The 19,876-nt window shown below is 49.7% G+C and overlaps 1 protein-coding gene, 1 long non-coding RNA gene and 7 other non-coding genes across 9 annotated transcripts; 7 read left to right on the top strand and 2 right to left on the bottom strand.

Moving 5' to 3' along the window:
• Nucleotides 1–672: 672 nt before the first annotated feature.
• On the bottom strand, nucleotides 673–1,647 carry LOC137863223 (olfactory receptor 6B1-like). The gene has a single exon (XM_068696205.1). The coding sequence runs from the start codon at nucleotides 1,645–1,647 to the stop codon at nucleotides 673–675; it is 975 nt and encodes a 324-aa protein (XP_068552306.1).
• Nucleotides 1,648–7,524: 5,877 nt separating this feature from the next.
• On the top strand, nucleotides 7,525–7,606 carry TRNAS-AGA (transfer RNA serine (anticodon AGA)). The gene has a single exon. It is a non-coding gene; the product is annotated as a tRNA-Ser (tRNA).
• Nucleotides 7,607–8,431: 825 nt separating this feature from the next.
• Nucleotides 8,432–8,503, top strand: TRNAM-CAU (transfer RNA methionine (anticodon CAU)). Its single transcript has one exon. It is a non-coding gene; the product is annotated as a tRNA-Met (tRNA).
• Nucleotides 8,504–8,841: 338 nt separating this feature from the next.
• Nucleotides 8,842–8,913, top strand: TRNAG-UCC (transfer RNA glycine (anticodon UCC)). Its single transcript has one exon. It is a non-coding gene; the product is annotated as a tRNA-Gly (tRNA).
• A 1,088-nt stretch (nucleotides 8,914–10,001) lies between these two features.
• Nucleotides 10,002–10,073, top strand: TRNAQ-CUG (transfer RNA glutamine (anticodon CUG)). Its single transcript has one exon. It is a non-coding gene; the product is annotated as a tRNA-Gln (tRNA).
• A 344-nt stretch (nucleotides 10,074–10,417) lies between these two features.
• On the bottom strand, nucleotides 10,418–11,438 carry LOC137863278 (uncharacterized). Its single transcript, XR_011100832.1, has 2 exons — nucleotides 11,271–11,438; nucleotides 10,418–10,903 (listed from the first exon to the last, which is right to left on the bottom strand). It is a non-coding gene; the product is annotated as an uncharacterized lncRNA (long non-coding RNA).
• Nucleotides 11,439–14,450: 3,012 nt separating this feature from the next.
• Nucleotides 14,451–14,532, top strand: TRNAS-AGA (transfer RNA serine (anticodon AGA)). Its single transcript has one exon. It is a non-coding gene; the product is annotated as a tRNA-Ser (tRNA).
• Nucleotides 14,533–15,978: 1,446 nt separating this feature from the next.
• Nucleotides 15,979–16,050, top strand: TRNAM-CAU (transfer RNA methionine (anticodon CAU)). The gene has a single exon. It is a non-coding gene; the product is annotated as a tRNA-Met (tRNA).
• Nucleotides 16,051–16,388: 338 nt separating this feature from the next.
• Nucleotides 16,389–16,460, top strand: TRNAG-UCC (transfer RNA glycine (anticodon UCC)). The gene has a single exon. It is a non-coding gene; the product is annotated as a tRNA-Gly (tRNA).
• The last annotated feature ends 3,416 nt before the right edge of the window (nucleotides 16,461–19,876 follow it).

Below are 19,876 nucleotides of genomic sequence, written 5' to 3'. Positions count from 1 at the left end.
CTGTCTGAACATTAAGGAAATCTTCTTTACTGTGTGTGTGACTGAGCAATGGAACAGGTTGCCCAGAGAAGTTGTGGAGTCTCCCTCCTTGGAGACATTCAAAAGCCATCTGCCTATGGTCCTGGGCAACTGGCTCTAGTTGGTCCTTCTTGAGTACGGGGGTTGGACCAGGTGACCTTCAGAGATCCCTTCTAAACTTGACAATTCTGTAATTCTGTGAAAGGAAAGCAGTTTAATAAAAAGGCAGGACAGACTGTGGTAACTGTGTACAGTGGTTGACCAGACAAGTGCACATGACCTTTTATTTGCTCATTTTCCTGTGTTTATCTCCCTTTACCTTCCTTTGGGCGTTTCCCTAAACAAACTGTAATAAATCCTGTAATATCCCCAATTCTTTTAATTCCAGACTTTCCATCCATCCCCAGGCTTTCCAAATTCTATATTCCCTTATGCTATAGTCCCCTTTATTTTGCATAGCACTTAGGAAAGTTCCTGGGACTATGACTCAGTCATTCACCTTTGATAGTATTAGGCATGACTGATTCAGAAAGATCAGGTTGTCAGCATTCTCCACCCTGTCATTGTTCCTCTGATCACAGTCTGTCTCTGTTGTGAACAGACATTAGCCAGATATCCTTATTGTGTACTTATCAGCTTCAGTTTATACATAGTTTATCCTTGCATTTGGAGAGAAGTGATGGATCTGGAGACCTTATAGATACTGATTTTTTCAGAGAGAACTTTTTTGAATGCTTTCTTCAGTTCCTGATTCCTCAGACAGTAAATGAAGGGGTTTAAGATGGGAGTGACAATAGTATACACAGCTGACACAAGCTTATTCAAGTCATAAGGATCGATCTTCTTGGGCCGAGCATACATAAAGAGGGCAGCTGAGAAGAAAATGGTGACCACAGTTAGGTGGGAAGCACACGTGGAGAAAGCTTTCTTCTTACTTTGGGTGGTGGGGATATGCAGAATTGTCATGATAATTAATAGGTAGGAGACAATAGTGACGGAGAGAGGAACAAGCAGGATGAATAAAGCCAACACAAAGTCCACTGTCTCTGCCACCGACATATCAGTGCAGGCGAGGTTTAGCACTGGGCTGATATCACAGAAAAAATGGTTAATTACCTGGGGACCACAAAACTCCAACTGAGAGATGAAGGAGATCTTGATCAAAGATACAGTGAACCCACTGAACCAGGAGAGAGCTATCAGGTATATGCACATTTGGTATGTCATGATGACCAGGTAGCGCAATGGTTGACAGATAGCCACATAGCGATCATATGCCATGGCAGAGAGAAGGACACATTCAGTGCACATGAAGGAGCTGAAGAAAAAGATCTGGGTCATGCATCCCACAAAGGAAATACTTCTGTCTTCAGCAATGAAATTTGCCAAGAGTTTGGGGATAATAACTGAGATGTACCAGACCTCAATGAAGGAGAGATGACCAAGAAAAAAATACATGGGTTTGTAGAGCTCATGGTTTGTTTTGATTAACAAAATGATGACCACATTCTCCATAACAGTTAAAATGTATGTCAGTAGTAGTACTATGAAGAACAATACCTTCAAGTCCATTAGGGCTGGGAATCCTAGCAAGAGGAACATGTTGATCTGGGTAGAATTCTCTTCCATAAAGAGAAGTGCAGAGCTGAGCCTTGGAGATCAAATACAGAACAGGAAAGGAAAAAAATAAATAAATAAAATAAGGCAAAAAAAAAAAAAAAGAAAAAAAGAAAAAAAAAAGAGTAGAATATGGAAAAGAGGCTTGAAAATTAAATGCTTATTTCTGAAAAAAAATTAAAAAATATTCTTATCCCTAGATAGGATTTGTGTGATTAAGCTTTAGATGACTGCTGTGTAGGTTTCTCTTTCAGTCAATGAAAAGAAACAGGCAGCTTATCTGACCTTAGGATAAGATAAACCTCATCAAAAGTGCAGGTTCAGTAATAACAAGGAAAATGTAGATGACTAGTCCAGCTGTAAGCATCCATGCAGAAACCATTTAAAGTACATTCTGATGAATCTTGCCCCTAATTCCTGAATTCATTTTAATTCTATTTTATGAAAAAAAATTATTCAAATTTTCAAAAGCATTAATGAGAGATAGATAAATTAATCATCTTGCCAATTGTATTCAGTCATCTCAGAATTGTGATCTTGAAGTTACTGGAACAAAAGAGCTAGTCATCCCATATCATTATTTTTTCCTATTAAAACAGTTTGCATGTAGAATACTTATTTTTTTTTGAAATATGAAGACAGAAGAATTGGCACATTTCTATAAGATAATGTTGAAAATATATTGATGGAACATTTCCTGGGAAAGTAAGAAATTCAAAAGAGTTTATTTCATCTCTAGAAGAAAAAAAAAAATAAAGAGGATACAGAAATTTTAGTTTGTGGATAGTAACCACATTTTTTAAATTTTATTTTCTTATTTTTTTTTTTTTATGAGAACTTTCGTTATGAGTCTTTGAGATGCTTGAGGAAAAATAATTTTGATGAAGGACATTTTTTGCTAATTAAAAAGAAAAAAATGGCTAAAATAATTTGAATTAAAATCTCTCACTAGTTTACAGGTCTGAATCACAAAACCCTATCAGACTTTATCCTGCAAACCCACCATTGTAATCTATATAAACCCACAGAACATGTAACACTTTATGTTGTGATAGATGCATCTTTTGTGTCTAATTTTGGATCCATTTAATTCATTTTAAAAGCTGATTTTTCTCCCCATTTACTGAATTGTATGATTTCTCAATGATCAGCTAAAATTTAGATAGTTACACTTTTCAGATCAAGCCAATTGCCTTTAAAAAGAACTCAAGAACAATAATCTTATAAGCAGCTGTAGTCATTTTATTGTCATCAATTTATGCTTTGAAAGTTCAGAGCATCACCTGGACCCTGTTAAGTCAAAAACTGCTGAAAGAATGTATTTGGCACTAAAACCTGAAGTGAAATAATTGCTATTGACTTATAAATTAATGACTTATATAAGTAATAAATTTATAAATATGATTTATAATTGTTTCAAAGCACTACTTCATTATTATTAAAATTAAAGCATTGATATTATTGCTCTTTTCAGTTCACAGTTTTGATTGAATATAAATACAGTATAAATATATATAAAAACGTAACTTGTATGTATAAAAATCACAAAACAGGACCTAGCATTTTTCTGTAAAGATGATCACCAATACAACTTGCCTTACTTAAGCCTGGTATGAATATATATACACCACTTCTCCAAAATTAACTCACTGGGTACAAAAACTTACAAGACTGAGACTTGAGGATGTTCACAAATAAGACTGAAGACCAAAATTTGAGGCTGAAAATCAGACAATCAACTGCAAAGCGGTCCCATTGTTTAATGCATCTCCAGATTTTGTGTTCCCTTTTAGTCACAGAGAACATGGGTCCTTGAAGTCATGTATGGAGGAGAAATCAGAAGTGTCTTTAAGTAGCCATGGTTCTATAAATTTAAGTGAATTTCTGACAGTTTAGACCTGGCTGTGACTGCTTTTTGTATACAGGAGCATTTTGTACACAGTGGCCTTTGAGACCTTGTCAGAAAGTTTTCAGATCATTCCCAAATGATTCTGTCTCTGGATAGATGACTGCAGGTTGTTGATTTTTCTTTTTTTTCTTTTTTTTTTTTTCTTTTTTCTCCCCAGCCATGTTAAACACTTCTTTCATGTCTTTAAGTAATTTCAAGTGGCCGAGAAATTGTTGCATGGGCTGGAAAAGAATAATCTTGGATCAATGATGGGCCATGAACATCAGATCCCTGTATTGCTTTACATTTCTTTCAAAATGTGATCACATTATCTGAGTTGCAGATAGATAACAAGGGCTTCATATGTGCTTGAGGGAGGCAGTAAGGGCCAGAGAATGATGGTATCCAACCAACAAGAATAAACTCTCTCACAAGGCCTGCACAGATTTCTTGCGCTGTGCAGAAGCAGGATGGACGCTCTGGCTCAAAATCCAAACCCAGTGTAAACTCCGACAACTGTTATTGCTACTTCTTCTCTTGTATCTAAGAAAGGAGAAAAGCACTGGGAACAAAGATGAGAGGAAAACAGATCCCACGGAACAAGACTTCAGTGTCTGAATTCACAGAATGTAGAATACAGATTTTCTAATGTGGTGAATGCAGTTCCAGTTACAGTGTAGCTGACCAAAGCTGTAGGTATCATTGGGCTTTCCATGCATCTATGCCTAACATCTTGCCACAATGCACTTCTGGGACAGCTGCACAGGACTGACATATAATACAGGATATGTGAGAATATTTTGCCCTTTTATGGAGACCTAAAGCATCTGAATTTTACTAGTCTTTACTAGTATAAGGACCTTAACTAAGACCTCTGAAGTAAGTAAGCAAGCTCTGGTGTGGCCTGAATCACTCCCTAGGGCCCACTGACAGTTTTGTCTAGATCTCATAGAATCAGAGAATCACAGAATATCCTAAATTGGAGGACATCCACAAGGATCATTGAGTCCAGCTCCTGACTCCACACAGGAGCACCCAAATATCAAACCGTATATCTGAGAGCCTTGTCCAAATGTTTCTTGAAGCAGGCTTGGTGTCACTTTTACGGGGAGCCTGTTTCAGTGCCTGACCACCAGCTGTTTCCTCAGATCTTGTCACTGGTCATCAGAGAGAAGAAATCAGTGCCTGCCCCTCCACTCTCATCATGAGAATGCTGTAAGATGTGATGAGGTCTCCCCTCAGTCTCTTCTTGAGGCTGAACAATCCAATTTACTTCAATCAGTCCTCGTATGTCTTCTCCTCTAGACCTGTCATCATCCTTGTTGCCCTCCTTTGGACATTTTCTAATCGTTTTATGTGCTTCTTATATCATGGTGCCTAAAACTGCACACAGTAGTCGAGGTAAGGATGCATCAGTGTAGAGTAGGGTCAGACAATCACTTCCTCAGCTGGCTAGCAATGCTGTGCCTGATGCACCCCAGGATATGGTTGGCCTTTTTGGCTGCCAGGGCACATTTGTGATTCATATACAGCTTGCCACTAACCAGAACTCCCAATCTCTTTCTGTGAGGCTGCTTTCCAGCCTCTTGTCCATCAGTTTGTACATATATCCAGGGTTGCCCTGTCCCAGGTGCAGAATCCAGCACTTCTCTTGTGAAACTTCATGTGGTTGGTTATTGCTCAGCCCTCTAAAATGTCAAGATGTCTCTGCAAGACCTCTCTACTCTTGATGGAGTCAACAGCTCCTTGCAGTTTAATGTCTGCACTCTTACTTAGTACACATTTGATTTTTTGCATCCAGATCATTTATAAGAATAATGAAGAGAACTGGCCCCAAGATGGAGCCCTGAAGAACCCCACTATTGATTGGCCACCATCCTGATGCAACTCCATTTCCTATAACCTTTTGAGCCTGACCTGTCAGCCAACTGTGCACCCTTCATATTATGTATTTATCAAGTTGTATGATGGACATTTTGTCCAGAAGAATACTACGAGAAACAGTATCAAAAGTTTTACTGAAAAAAAAAAAAAAAGAAAAGATTGTATCAACTGGTTTCCCTTGGTTTCCCTTGGTAAACACTGTTACATAAAACAAAAATTGAGTTAGCTAAATAGCACTTTCCCCTAGTGATCTTGAGTTGGCAATGACCAATGACTGTGTTGTCTTTAAGTGTTTTTCAATAACTCCCAGCATAATCTTCTCTGTAATTTTACCAGGCACTGAAGTGAGACTGACAGACCAGTAATTACCAGGGTCTTCTTTCTCGCCCTTCTTGAAAATTAGGGCAACATTTGCCAGCTTCCAGTCAACTAGGACTTCTCTAGATTCCCAAGACTGTTGAAAAATAATTGATAGAGGTCTCATGATGATATCAATCAGCTCTTTGAGCACCCTGGGCTGAATTCCATCTGACCCCATAGACTTACATGCATCCAGCTGGAGCAGCAAATCCCATACATGTCTGGAGTTGGCTGGGAGTTTATTGTTCCTGCAGTCAGTCCTCCATATCAGGGCTGTCTGGGTCCCAGGGCTCATCATTGCTGTTGAAGACATAGGTAAAGAAGGCATTGAATGTCTGCTTTGTCTATATCCCTACTTCTGAGGTGAATACCCTCATCAAATAATGGAGCAATATTCTCTCTGGTCCTCCTTTTGCAGTTAACATACTTCAAAAAGTCCTTTTTGTTGGTCAGCTTCAACTCTAGTTGAGCTTTGGCTGCACAAATTATTTCCCTACAGTAGTGAGCAGCAATGTTGTAATCCTCTCATGTCACCTGACCTCATTTACTGTGGCCATATGCTGTCTTTTTCCATCAAAACTCTAGAAGATCCTTGCTCAGCCAACCTGGCATTCTGTCCTACCTGCTTGACTTCTGACATTTTGGAGTCCTCTTTTCCTGTACTCTTATGATGTAGTACTTTAAAAGTGACCTGTGCTGATAGATCCCAGCACCTTCAAAAGCAAATTCCCAGGGGACCATACTAACTAGTTCCCTGAGCAACCGCAAGCCTGCTCTCCCTATATCCAGGGTTGAAGATTTGGTGGTAGTTTTCCTCCTATCACCTAACATTTTAAATTTGACTACTTCATGGCCACTATGGACAAGATAGCCACCAATCACCATTTCACCAACGAGACCCTTTCTGTTAAAAATCTCAAAAATGGACCCACCGCTGTCCAAAGCTGAGCCAATACGTGATGTTAATTGTGCCTCTGTGATAGCATAATTAAGAAAGGAGGAAAAAAACACTGTGCAACAACATCTGGGAGAGAGGAGTGAAGAAAAGTAGAAAGTAGCAACCCTGCAGACATCAAGCTCAATGAATAGGGAAGGGAAGGAGATACTCCAGATCTGGAGAAGAACTTGCCCTGTAGCCCAGTGGACAGTGGAGGAACAGGCTGTCCCCCTGCAGCCCATGTAAAAGACCTCAGTGGAGCAGGTAGATACGGCCCGAAGGACATTGCAGACCATTGTTAGCCATCAGAGGAGCAGACTCTGGGCCAGAACGGCAATCCCTGGAGAGGAGCTCCTGGTGGAGCATTCCTGAAGGGCTGCACCCTGTTGTAAGGAGCATGTTGGAGTGGTTCTTGAAGAACTGCGTTCTGTTGGAAGGTCACATTGGATCAGTTTGGGAAAGACTGCATCCCATGGCTAATATCCCATCCCACAGCTTCCGCTGTCAGGGTCTGTCTCCACACAGGTTGTCTCCACGCTTTTTCCATGGAAGCAGCTGAGATGGCAGGTGAGCAGATACGATTCTGTGTGTCAGGATATGCCGTATGGCAGTGTGAGGCCAAGGTGCAGGAAGGTGCGTCCTTATCCGTGGGCTTTGAGCAGTCAAGGGGCCAGGAAGCGTGTCAGCAGGTGGCAATTTGGGCTGCTGGTGCAGGTCCCTTGTGCAGCGGCTTTGGGTGCAGCCTGTCGTTGAGAGTGGCAGGGAGCTGGTGGTCATTGCCCAGAGCACTTGATGATGCCATCAGAGCTGGCCGGAGCAGGTAGTTGTGGCCGAGTGGTGAAGGCGATGGACTAGAAATCCATTGGGGTTTCCCCGCGCAGGTTCGAATCCTGCCAACTACGGCATGCAGTCCCCTTTTGGTCTGCCTGCTGTTTCTAGTAGCTTCTTAAGATAGGCTCACCCTCTTCTCAGGAGACTGACCTTGGTAAGGGACCCAAGGCTTCTTGCTTTAGTTAATTTGCACAATGCACCATAGTTAGCAAAGACACTAAGTAGCACTAAGTAGTTTAATGCCATCAGTGCCCTCGAATCATAGAATGTCCCGAGTTGGAAGGGACCCATAAGGATCATCAAGTCCATCTCCTGGCACCGCACAGGTCTATCCAGACGTTTAGACCATGTTACTAAGTGCACAGTCCAATCGCTTCTTAAATTCAGACAGGCTTGGTGCAGTGACTACTTCCCTGGGCAGCCTGTTCCAGTGTGCAAGCACCCTCGCAGTGAAGAACCTCTTCCTGATGTCCAGCCTAAACTTCCCCTGCCTGCCTCAGCTTAAGACCGTTCCTGCGGGTCCTATCACTGGTGTTTACGGACAATAGGTCACCTGCCTCTCTGCTCCCCCTCGCGAGGAAGTTGTAGACCACGATGAGGTCCCCCCTCAGCCTCCTCTTCTCCGGGCTGAAGAGGCCCAGTGATTGCTCAGCTTCTCTTAAGTCCCTCTCTCAGGGGAGCGCAGCACAGGCAGGGGCAGGGCGCTGTCTGTGAGGGGGCGCAGCCGCATCACGGGGCAGCGTGATTTGCGGGCATGGTGGCGGCCCTGGTGAGCTGTGTGGAGAGCAGGTGGTGGGAGCCTGCAAAGCAGGCAGGCAGGTGCCCCATTGCTGCGGGTTTGGCTCAGGGCACCGCAGGCAGGGCTGGGCGAGGTGGGGGCAGCAGGTCTGGGGGAGAGCAGAGTGGCGCAGCGGAAGCGTGCTGGGCCCATAACCCAGAGGTCGATGGATCGAAACCATCCTCTGCTACAGCCTTTACTTGCAGGCTCCTGTGCCAAGCTTTTGTGCCTCTGCTGCCGTTCGTTCGCTCCTCTCTCATGCCATGGCTGGGGCTGGTATGGCTGTTGCACTCCCTCGGCTCTGCACCCTTCCCCTTTGCTTTCTTGCCAGTCAGCACTCCAAAAGGGCCCCTGAGCAGCGCAGGCTGCTGTGCAGCAGCAGACACACCACAGCCTAACTCTTTCCACTGGAAACACAGCAGGCAAAACCTGCCCTCTCCCATGCCTGCCCGTGTGGGCAGGTGGCTGGAAGGAGGAGGCCCCTGAGGTGGTGAGCTGCAGGAGCCTCAGGGAGGCATGCAGCCAGATGCGTTGGTGGTATAGTGGTGAGCATAGCTGCCTTCCAAGCAGTTGACCCGGGTTCGATTCCCGGCCAACGCACACCAGCTTTTCTTCAGCCAGGCAGCAGCAGCAGCCGTGTGTCGGGCTCCAAAACCACCCAGTTTCTGTCCTGACATTTGAATGCAACATGCTTAGGGGCATGGTGCTGCTGGATTCCTCTCCCAGGGCACCCCCATGACCGAAGTGCTGAAGCAGTTTAGTGCTGCAGCAGATGGATGGCTGTCCTTTAAGGCTCAAAGGCCTGTCTGGCTGTCTGAAGTCACACCAACTTGACTGAATTTGCTCTCTTCATCCTGCTCTGTATTCGGCATCTCTGCAGAGCTGGCTGCTAAAAATGGTGTTTCTTGAGCTTCAGAGAGTATGCTGGTGTGTACAACGCCAGTGTTCGAAGCACAGTGTTCTTTCCTCTGAGGTCGCCTTTGAAATGCTCTTTTGCACAATCGTAGCCAGGACTGCGCATCTCGGCATCCCTGTGTCCCCAGGCTGCGTGCAGAGCCACTGCCATACTACACTGAGACTCGGTCATTTTGGAGACGTTCTGAATATAACTGGAAGTGGATGCAACAAAGTTCCTGGAAAGAAGGAAGTGAGGTACACACTCTGCTCTCTGGAGATACCACTCTGACGCCTTTCCAGGCACATTCCTTTGAATCCAGATCCCCGACCTGTCCCTGTCCTTCCCCGTCCACAGAAGTACAGCATGGAACAGAAGCCATGCGTACGTGTCTGCGGTAGGAGGGCTCCAACCTCACGTCCATCCTGTGATCACCATGATGGAGACTCATTTCTCTAAGAAATTTCCACCTTTCTGTTATGCACCTGTTTATGCTAGTTGCTGTGGAATGAGGTCGGGGAAGTCCATATAGCCGTGGCAGCGCACCAAGCGTGGGGAATGACTGGCAGGCATGGGAGAGGGCAGGTTTTGCCTGCTGTGTTTCCAGTGGAAAGAGTTAGGATGTCAGGAGAGAGGGCACCTGAGTGCCATGAGAGGAAGAAGGCATTGCACGTTGTGCAACACATAGGAAGGTGTGTTGCTTGTTGTGTCATCGTGGCAGCTCTTTGTTTTGTTGAACCTCGTGCTATGCCCCATGCCTTGCTCAGGGCAGGGTCACAGCAGGTGTCCAGGAGGTCCCATGGTGTAATGGTGAGCACTCTGGACTCTGAATCCAGCGATCTGAGTTCAAATCTCAGTGGGACCTCTTCTCTGACTTTTATTCCAATCTTCCAAGTTCTTGCCTTCCTCCCTGCCCTGTGTTACCAGCCCCAGAGCACCGGTATCGGTGCCCCTCCTCCTACCCTGGGCCCCACTGCCCGCAGGCTCTTGCTTATGGAAACCTGTCACGTGCTCGGGTAGAGGAGACTGTTGAAACCCATGGCCCGTGGCAACTTGGTCATCTCCAAAGACTCCACAACATCCAAGAACGGTACATTGCCATTTTGACCACTCTCAGATCTGTAGTAGAGGGTTACTGTGCAATGCTTTCCTTGAGCAGTGAGGAGCTAATGGAGGCAGGAAGAGAACAGACCACCACGAGTCTCCAGCTGTGCTGCACAAGGTCTTTAATGAGAACGAGGAAAGGCAGTGGAGCAGTACAGAGACCAAGAAGATCGTTTGCAGGGTTCAGGGAGGCAGAGAGAACGGCCCATCCATCTCAGGGATGTCTGCCCCAAATGGGATGATCCATGTGCTTCAGCATTTGAAGCGGCAGAGTGGGGAAGGCAGACACAGCCCTGACCCCCCCAGACCAAGGGAGCCCCCAGAAGAGATGGGAACCCCCCCACTGCTGAGGGAGCTGCCAACAGCAGCTGACAGAGAGGATCCCACGGCGGTGCTCTGAGGGAAGGAGGTGAGGATGGGGCCCGGCAGGGTCACCACGACCGGAGAGGCCTCAATGAACACCGTTGAGTCAGCGCACCGGGCGACACACGGCTCACTGCAGCTGCTGGCAAGTGGGGTTGGGCCAGAGGCACCGCAGGAGGATGGGACACAGGGTCTGCAGCAAGACATCTCTCGTCGAGGGAGGCGAAGCTGAAACACAGAGTAGCAGGGAGGGGACACACACCCCAAGGTCAGCCTTTGTCATCTCCAAAACAGAAATGTCTGCACTGAAGATTGGGCAGGATGCACCGGGCTATTTGGTAAGGGTCCATCTCTTTTCAGGCACTTAATTCTTGCAGAGAGACATCCCTGCAGCTGAGCCTCATTATTCTCCCTCTGCTAGAGAGGTCCCCACAGTCCCCAGCTCTCCAAATCCACCCCTTCAAAAGGGAGAAAAGTCACGGGCCCAAACCATCTGTATTGCAGTGCCAATCTGAGGCAGCCCAAGGACCAAACGGAGTCGCCAGCATGACAGCAATGGGGCCCTCAGGGAGAGCTGGAGCGAGCGCAGGCTTACCTCGTTCCTCAGGGAAAGGGAGAGAGAAGAGAAGTGGATGCAGAGCCTGCAGCAGCATGGTCTTTTATGCTGCATCCCAGAGCCCCACGGGAACAGAAACATTCCTTGCTCATGAAGCATCAAAACACCTCATAGTTGCTTCCTTCAGAGGCCTTGGTGGTGGTTAAGAGCTTGCTTCTTTCATCTGCCAGCTTTTGTTCCTGCCTCATACCACCCAACACTGAAATGATGTATCTGTGTTCCCAGCTCCTAAGGCCAATTACAACAGAGGTCTTCGGCTGCCCCTGCGGGATTGTGTGTTTCCGTCATACAAACGTCCTTTGGACTATCATCCACTTTGTGGTGAGCATGGCCACTAGTCACGGTGATACCCAACCACAGAGGACACGAGAAGTCACCACGCAAGGGCATTCAGTGCTGAGACTGGAGCTAATTCTGTGAGACATTTCTCCCTGTGGTTTATCACAGATATGCAGGAGACCATTGAGTAAGGTCAGGTAGACTATCAAGACAGCAAAAGACGATCAAGACCTGGTTCGCTGAACACATTTGTCGCACTGGCCAGAGGTCTGCCTGGCCTCCTTTTGACGTGAGGCTTGCGGCATAGAGCCTTAACCTGATTTCATTTTCTCCTGGACCAGGGATGGAGTAGGCCCTTCCATGCATTTCCACGTATAAAGTGACTGGGATCTGCCTCCCAGCACACCTGACAGTCACCCTGATGTGGAAGAGCTGGGAAAATCCCTGAGCTGCAGGCAAACATGAGTCACCCAGCTGTGGACAGCAGTGGACATGGCTTTTCGGCCTCAGGCACGCCAGGAATAGCAGAGCTCTTAGCTTGACTCCTACCTACGTGCTGCTTTCCTCACCAAGGGTGTTTCCAAGGGGCTTTGTACCCTTCCTGAAATAACACTTGCTTTTATGCATTCCCGTGCTGCTGCCTCCCAAGGCATTGCCTTTGTGTGGCTGGTCCAGAGTCCGCATTACTCCTGTTGGACTGGAAATTACCTTTGGAGGTGAGCCACTCCAACCCCCTGTGCACTGCAGGCTCACCTAGATGAGGTTTCTCAGGTGGGATTCATCACCCTTTCTAGACCTTGCCCACCTCAAGGCGTTCTCAGGTGAGTCCAGGCCCTAGATGCACTTCATTGGTACCTTAATTTCCCCTGCTGACTGGTTCAGCTGATGGCTGCTTTTATAAGGTAAGAGGCAGGAATCCACCAAAGAGGAACACTTTCACCTGAGAAGGGGCTGGCATGCTGGACCCCTCTGCCAGCCGGGGGATCTCCAAGCTGACTTTCCCGGCAAATAAGCTGGCAACCAGGAAGGAAGTGGCAGAGAGGATGCCAGCAGTGTTGAGCAGATCTCAGGGTCTGGAGATGGAGAGGAAATAAATACTGGAATTAAGCATGAAGCCTCCGTCCAGGATTGGCAGGAAACTCTGTGCCGGGACACACTTCCCCTCATCCTTTCAGCACTGCTGCACAGGAGACTTTTCTAGTCACTGGTGAGCAAGGAAAATTAGGGCAGATGGCGTTCAATGCACGTACAGAGCCCTCATGTTCTCTGTGGTGCCAATGAGCATGTTCAGACCCCGTGTCTCATGGAGATCAAACCTAGAATTAGCTGTGGGCTTTCACACCCAGATGAAAGAACAAAAAAAGCTCACAAAAGCTCTTCAAACAACAGCCCCATCTCCTGTGTATAACCAACACCACCCAAAAAAAAAACAACAAACCAAGAAGCACAAGGACAATATTTGATCCCAGGCCCTACTTAGGAATTTTCCCAGGGAATCAAAGGCATGAGGGCATTTCCTGAGATGAGGCCCTACCCCAGGAGGTGGGACACCTTAGGTGTGGAAGCCCAACAGCACAGTCCTCAGAGGAGCATGTACAGGAGGACAGGCTTGGCCTGGGTGTACTCCCCTGGAGATGGGCAAAGGGCAGAGGAAAGAAGCTGCTCAGGAGTGGGACTCGAACCCAAGAGTCCCTGGCACAGGGGCAGCACACTGCTAACGCTTCTCCCTAAGGCTGAGGCAATCCTGCACAGCAGCAACCAAAGGAGGTGCCAGCAAGTGATGGCTTTGCACATTCAACGTGTTGCCAAGGGGCTCAAGGCACACATGTACTCTTCCCCTGACTCCCTGCATTCCCTCCAGAGCCTGTGGAAATGCAGAACCAACCACTCGGCCAACAGGGCTGTTTCATGGCCTGTTCATTGGCGGAGCAAGGGTGCTTCCTTCTGCCCTACGTGGGCCCCAGCCAGCTGGCTACAGAGGGCTCTATGACATAAAGCCCTGAGGGGAAGGCTGTGACAGTCTCATGGTGTCAGTGCACAGGAAAAGGCTTGGAGAGTCAGCGAGAAGTGAGAGGATATGGGCCGAGTGCTGAGCAATGACTGAGATCCAGTGTCACAGGGATGAGGCTCATTTGCAGCCCATGCAGCAGAAGAGGAGAAAGAAACACTATCTTAGACTTGAGGATTCAAGTCTTTCTTTCTTCTTTCTTGCGGCTTTGCGGTGGAACAGGCTGTCCCCCTGCACCCTGTGTAGCGGACCATGGTGGAGCAGGTAGATACGGCCCGAAGGACATTGCAGACCATTGTTAGCCATCAGAGGAGCAGACTCTGGGCCAGAACGGCAATCCCTGGAGAGGAGCTCCTGGTGGAGCAGGGTGTCTGGTGGGAGCTGCAGCCTGTGGGGGACCCAATCTGGGAGAGTCTGTTGCTGAAGGGCTGTACCCTGTTGTAAGGAGCATGTTGGAGTGGTTCTTGAAGAACTGCGTTCTGTTGGAAGGTCACATTGGATCAGTTTGGGAAAGACTGCATCCCATGGCTAATATCCCATCCCACAGCTTCCGCTGTCAGGGTCTGTCTCCACACAGGTTGTCTCCACGCTTTTTCCGTGGAAGCAGCTGAGATGGCAGGTGAGCAGATACGATTCTGTGTGTCAGGATATGCCGTATGGCAGTGTGAGGCCAAGGTGCAGGAAGGTGCGTCCTTATCCGTGGGCTTTGAGCAGTCAAGGGGCCAGGAAGCGTGTCAGCAGGTGGCAATTTGGGCTGCTGGTGCAGGTCCCTTGTGCAGCGGCTTTGGGTGCAGCCTGTCGTTGAGAGTGGCAGGGAGCTGGTGGTCATTGCCCAGAGCACTTGATGATGCCATCAGAGCTGGCCGGAGCAGGTAGTTGTGGCCGAGTGGTGAAGGCGATGGACTAGAAATCCATTGGGGTTTCCCCGCGCAGGTTCGAATCCTGCCAACTACGGCATGCAGTCCCCTTTTGGTCTGCCTGCAGCGACCGTGCAGCTGCCACGGGATGCAGGCCCCCAGGGGCCCAGGCACAGCCGTGTTCCTCCAGCTGCACAGGGCCTTGCCAGGGAACACAGCAGCTCCCCCTTGCTCACTTTGAGTACTTGTCCTCGCCTCCGCCCCAAAAGTGCCTGGATGGGCAAGTAATGCTGATGCCATTAACCGGGCAGGCAAGAAGTGGACACAGAAAGAGCCACAGAAAGGGCCACTGATGTCCAGGGGCTGTAGAAGAAGTCCTTCTGTGAGCAGAGTGGCCTCACCCTGAAGGGAAGACACCTCCTAGCTCTGAGAGCAGTGGATCCTCGTGGATCTTGCCTAAAGGCCATGGGGTCCTAACAGCTGACCCTCTCTCTCCCCAGCCTTTGCACACACAGCAACAACCTTTCCCAGGGGTCTTTCCCAAATTTGGTGTAAAGCTGAGATGCTGAGGAGTGCGGAATATCCTGTGTGCTTCTCCTCTGAGGAGGAACAGCAAATGCAAAAGGACGTGTGGTGGGATCTTTGGCATCCATCAGACTACTCCCGTCTGTCTCAGGTGCTGACCCGTGTGCTAGAAAAGAGCAGGAGGCTTCAGAGAGGCCTTCTTTTGGTCCCATGGCCAGCTGCTCTGGCAGCAAAGGCCCTGGGAGGAAGAGGGGCTGATGCTGGTAGCCTGGCTGTGTTTGCGGAAGCGGGAAGGGATAGGACAAGGGATAATACCCTGAGGTATTATCACAAGGAGAGTGTCCCGAGAAGGAGAGTGTGTGACAGGCCCAGGCTGGTACCTGCCTTGTCCCCTGTAGTTGTCCCACTTACGGTCACAGAGCCGCAAAGGGCTAAGGGACAGCTCAAAGGCTCTGCCCTGAGCTATACCCAGTGCAGAAGGCAGGCAGACTCCAGCAGCACTCCTTCTGTGCCCAGCCCTGTGTGTTGTGTTTGACCTTTATCTCGTGTGCCTGCATGCTGTGTGCCGGGGCGTGTAGACGGGCCAGGGAAGCAGCAGGCAGAGGCAGAAACATGCAGGCCGGAGCATGGCCCCCTCAGCCCCCACAACAGACTTTCCCTGCGCTTCAGGGCTGGGGCAGACGGCCTTCCCTGTGTGCCTGTCAGGCCTCAGCCCAGCGGTGGGCAGAGCCCTGCAGCGGTCAGGCAGCAGCGAGGGCTGGGCTGCGACAGGCAGTCGGAGGAGCCCTGCTCTGCGGGGGAGCGCAGCACAGGCAGGGGCAGGGCGCTGTCTGTGAGGGGGCGCAGCCGCATCACGGGGCAGCGTGATTTGCGGGCATGGTGGCGGCCCTGGTGAGCTGTGTGGAGAGCAGGTGGTGGGAGCCTGCAAAGCAGGCAGGCAGGTGCCCCATTGCTGCGGGTTTGGCTCAGGGCACCGCAGGCAGGGCTGGGCGAGGTGGGGGCAGCAGGTCTGGGGGAGAGCAGAGTGGCGCAGCGGAAGCGTGCTGGGCCCATAACCCAGAGGTCGATGGATCGAAACCATCCTCTGCTACAGCCTTTACTTGCAGGCTCCTGTGCCAAGCTTTTGTGCCTCTGCTGCCGTTCGTTCGCTCCTCTCTCATGCCATGGCTGGGGCTGGTATGGCTGTTGCACTCCCTCGGCTCTGCACCCTTCCCCTTTGCTTTCTTGCCAGTCAGCACTCCAAAAGGGCCCCTGAGCAGCGCAGGCTGCTGTGCAGCAGCAGACACACCACAGCCTAACTCTTTCCACTGGAAACACAGCAGGCAAAACCTGCCCTCTCCCATGCCTGCCCGTGTGGACAGGTGGCTGGAAGGAGGAGGCCCCTGAGGTGGTGAGCTGCAGGAGCCTCAGGGAGGCATGCAGCCAGATGCGTTGGTGGTATAGTGGTGAGCATAGCTGCCTTCCAAGCAGTTGACCCGGGTTCGATTCCCGGCCAACGCACACCAGCTTTTCTTCAGCCAGGCAGCAGCAGCAGCCGTGTGTCAGGCTCCAAAACCACCCAGTTTCTGTCCTGACATTTGAATGCAACATGCTTAGGGGCATGGTGCTGCTGGATTCCTCTCCCAGGGCACCCCCATGACCGAAGTGCTGAAGCAGTTTAGTGCTGCAGCAGATGGATGGCTGTCCTTTAAGGCTCAAAGGCCTGTCTGGCTGTCTGAAGTCACACCAACTTGACTGAATTTGCTCTCTTCATCCTGCTCTGTATTTGGCATCTCTACAGAGCTGGCTGGTCAAAGGTGGGGATTCCTCAACTTCAGAGAGTACACTTCGGTGAGTACAACACCAGTGTTCAGAGCAAAGCGTTCTTTCCTTTGAGTGATAGAAAGATACTGTGTGTGGCATTTAGTGCATTTACACTGTTGTGCACTGCATTCTGCTGCCTCGAGAGAACACCTCTGAAAAGAGGCTGGCTCTCTCTCCTTTATCGCACCTGCCCAGCCTGCCTTCCCCACATATTTAGACACATGGATAAGAAGCCCGCTGAGCCTTCTCTTCTGCAGGTGAAGCAGTCCCTGCTCCCACAGCCTGCCCTTTCATCAGTCATGACAGAATCAGAGCATGGCTAAGCTTGGCAGGGTGTCCGCAGGACATCGTGTCTGTCTCTTCCCAGGGACATACTCACTGCCCTGAGTGAAGGCAGCTTCTCCCTCCTCTCTTTCCAGTAGAAACAGGCCAGCTTTCCTTGCAATGCTTTCCTTGTGGAGTGAGGAGCTAATGGAGGCAGGAAGAGAACAGACCACCACGAGTCTCCAGCTGTGCTGCACAAGGTCTTTAATGAGAACGAGAAAATGCAGTGGAGCAGTACAGAGACCAAGAAGAAAGTTTGCAGGGTTCAGGGAGGCAGAGAGAACGGCCCATCCATCTCAGGGATGTCTGTCCCAGATGGGATGATCCATGTGCTTCAGCAGTTGAAGCGGCAGAGTGGGGAAGGCAGACACAGCCCTGACCCCCCCAGACCAAGGGAGCCTCCAGAAGAGATGGGAACCCCCCCACTGCTGAGGGAGCTGCCAACAGCAGCTGACAGAGAGGATCCCACGGCGGTGCTCTGAGGGAAGGAGGAGAGGATGGGGCCCGGCAGGGTCACCACGACCGGAGAGGCCTCAATGAACACCGTCGAGTCAGCGCACCGGGCGACACACGGCTCACTGCAGCTGCTGGCAAGTGGGGTTGGGCCAGAGGCACCGCAGGAGGATGGGACACAGGGTCTGAAGCAAGACATCTCTCGTCGAGGGAGGCGAAGCTGAAACACAGAGTAGCAGGGAGGGGACACACACCCCAAGGTCAGCCTTTGTCATCTCCAAAACAGAAATGGCTGCACTGAAGATTGGGCAGGATGCACCGGGCTATTTGGTAAGGGTCCATCTCTTTTCAGGCACTTAATTCTTGCAGAGAGATATCCCTGCAGCTGAGCCCCATCAATCTCCCTCTGCTAGAGAGGTCCCCACAGTCCCCAGCTCTCCAAATCCACCCCTTCAAAAGGGAGAAAAGTCACGGGCCCGAACCATCTGTATTGCAGTGCCAATCTGAGGCAGCCCAAGTACCAAATGGAGTCGCCAGCGTGACAGCAATGGGGCCCTCAAGGAGAGCTGGAGCGAGCGCAGGCTTACCTCGTTCCTTAAGGAAAAGGAGAGAGAAGAGAAGTGGATGCAGAGCCTGCAGCAGCATGGTCTTTTATGCTGCATCCCAGAGCCCCACGGGAACAGAAACATTCCTTGCTCATGAAGCATCAAAACACCTCATAGTTGCTTCCTTCAGATGCCTTGGTGGTGGTTAAGAGCTTGCTTCTTTCATCTGCCAGATTTTGTTCCTGCCTCATACCACCCAACACTGAAATGATGTATCTGTGTTCCCAGCTCCTAAGACCAATTACAACAGAGGTCACAAGGTGTCACCACACAAGGGCATTCAGTGCTGAGACTTGAGCTAATTCTGTGAGACATTTCTCCCTGTGGTTTGTCACAGATATGCAGGAGACCTTGGACTAAGGGCAGGTCAAGATGATCAAGACAGAACACGTGGAGGAGACATGGGCCATGTTTCCAAGACGTTTCAGTAAGGATGGAGTGTTCTGAAGTAGAGGAAGCATCCTGAATGGAGAGGAGAGGACAAGGTCATTGCTGACACTCGTCATGCTCTGACAGAGCCCAAAGACAAAGTTCAATGAAAGCAGAGTCAAATGGAGGAAGGGTACACCTGAGGCCAATGCAGTTCTCTCTCAAGTCATCTCTCTGAAGCAGTGAGACCTTTCTCTGTGCCTTCACAGAAATGCAGCAGGTCAAGGCATAGGAACGCTATGCAAGAGATGCCCGCGTCCTTTCCTGAACTAGACGCACTCTGCAATTGACCTGGTTTCCTCAACACATTTGTCCCACTGGCCAGACGTCTGCCTGGCCTGCTTTTGGGTTGAGGCTTGCGGCAAGGAGCCTTAACCTGAATTCATTTTCTCCTGGACCAGGGATGGAGCAGCCCCTTCCATGCATTTCCACGTATAAAGTGACTGGGGATCTGCCTCCCATCACACCTGACAGTCATCCTGATGTGGAAGAGCTGGGAAAATCCCTGAGCTGCAGGCAAACATGAGTCACCCAGCTGTGGACAGCAGTGGCCATGGCTTTTCGGCCTCAGGCGTGCCAGGAATAGCAGAGCTCTTAGCTTCACTCCTACCTACGTGCTGCTTTCCTCACCAAGGGAGTTTCCAAGGGGCTCTGTACCCTTCCTGAAACACCAGGTGCTTTTACGCATTCTTGTGCTGCTGCCTCCCAAGGCATTCCCTTTGTGTGGCTGCTCTGGGGCCCATCTGATACAGTACACGCCAGAGTACTCAGGGTCTGAAGGACCCTCTGGAAATCCTTTTGGCTGAAGTTCCGGCGTCAGCTGGCCAAATATCCCATTTATCTCAGGGGTTTCTGGGCCTTATGTGGCGTCCCCCAGGGCTCGGTGCTGGGGCCGGTCCTCTTTAACATCTTCATCAATGATCTGGATGAGGGCATTGAGTGCACCCTCAGTAAGTTTGCAGATGACACCAAGTTAGGTGCGTGTGTCGATCTGCTCGAGGGTAGGAAGGCTCTGCAGGAGGATCTGGATAGGCTGCACCGATGGGCTGAGGTCAACTGCATGAAGTTTAACAAGGCCAAGTGCCGGGTCCTGCACCTGGGGCGCAATAACCCCAAGCAGAGCTACAGGCTGGGAGATGAGTGGTTGGAGAGCTGCCAGGCAGAGAAGGACCTGGGAGTGATGGTGGACAGTCGGCTGAATATGAGACAGCAGTGTGCTCAGGTGGCCAAGAAGGCCAACGGCATCCTGGCTTGTATCAGAAACAGTGTGACCAGCAGGGCTAGGGAGGTGATCGTCCCCCT

Source organism: Anas acuta, chromosome 12 (assembly GCF_963932015.1).
Source record: "Anas acuta chromosome 12, bAnaAcu1.1, whole genome shotgun sequence".
In the NCBI taxonomy this organism is placed as follows: Eukaryota; Metazoa; Chordata; class Aves; order Anseriformes; family Anatidae; genus Anas; species Anas acuta.
This window is presented reverse-complemented; position numbering and strand designations above follow the sequence as displayed.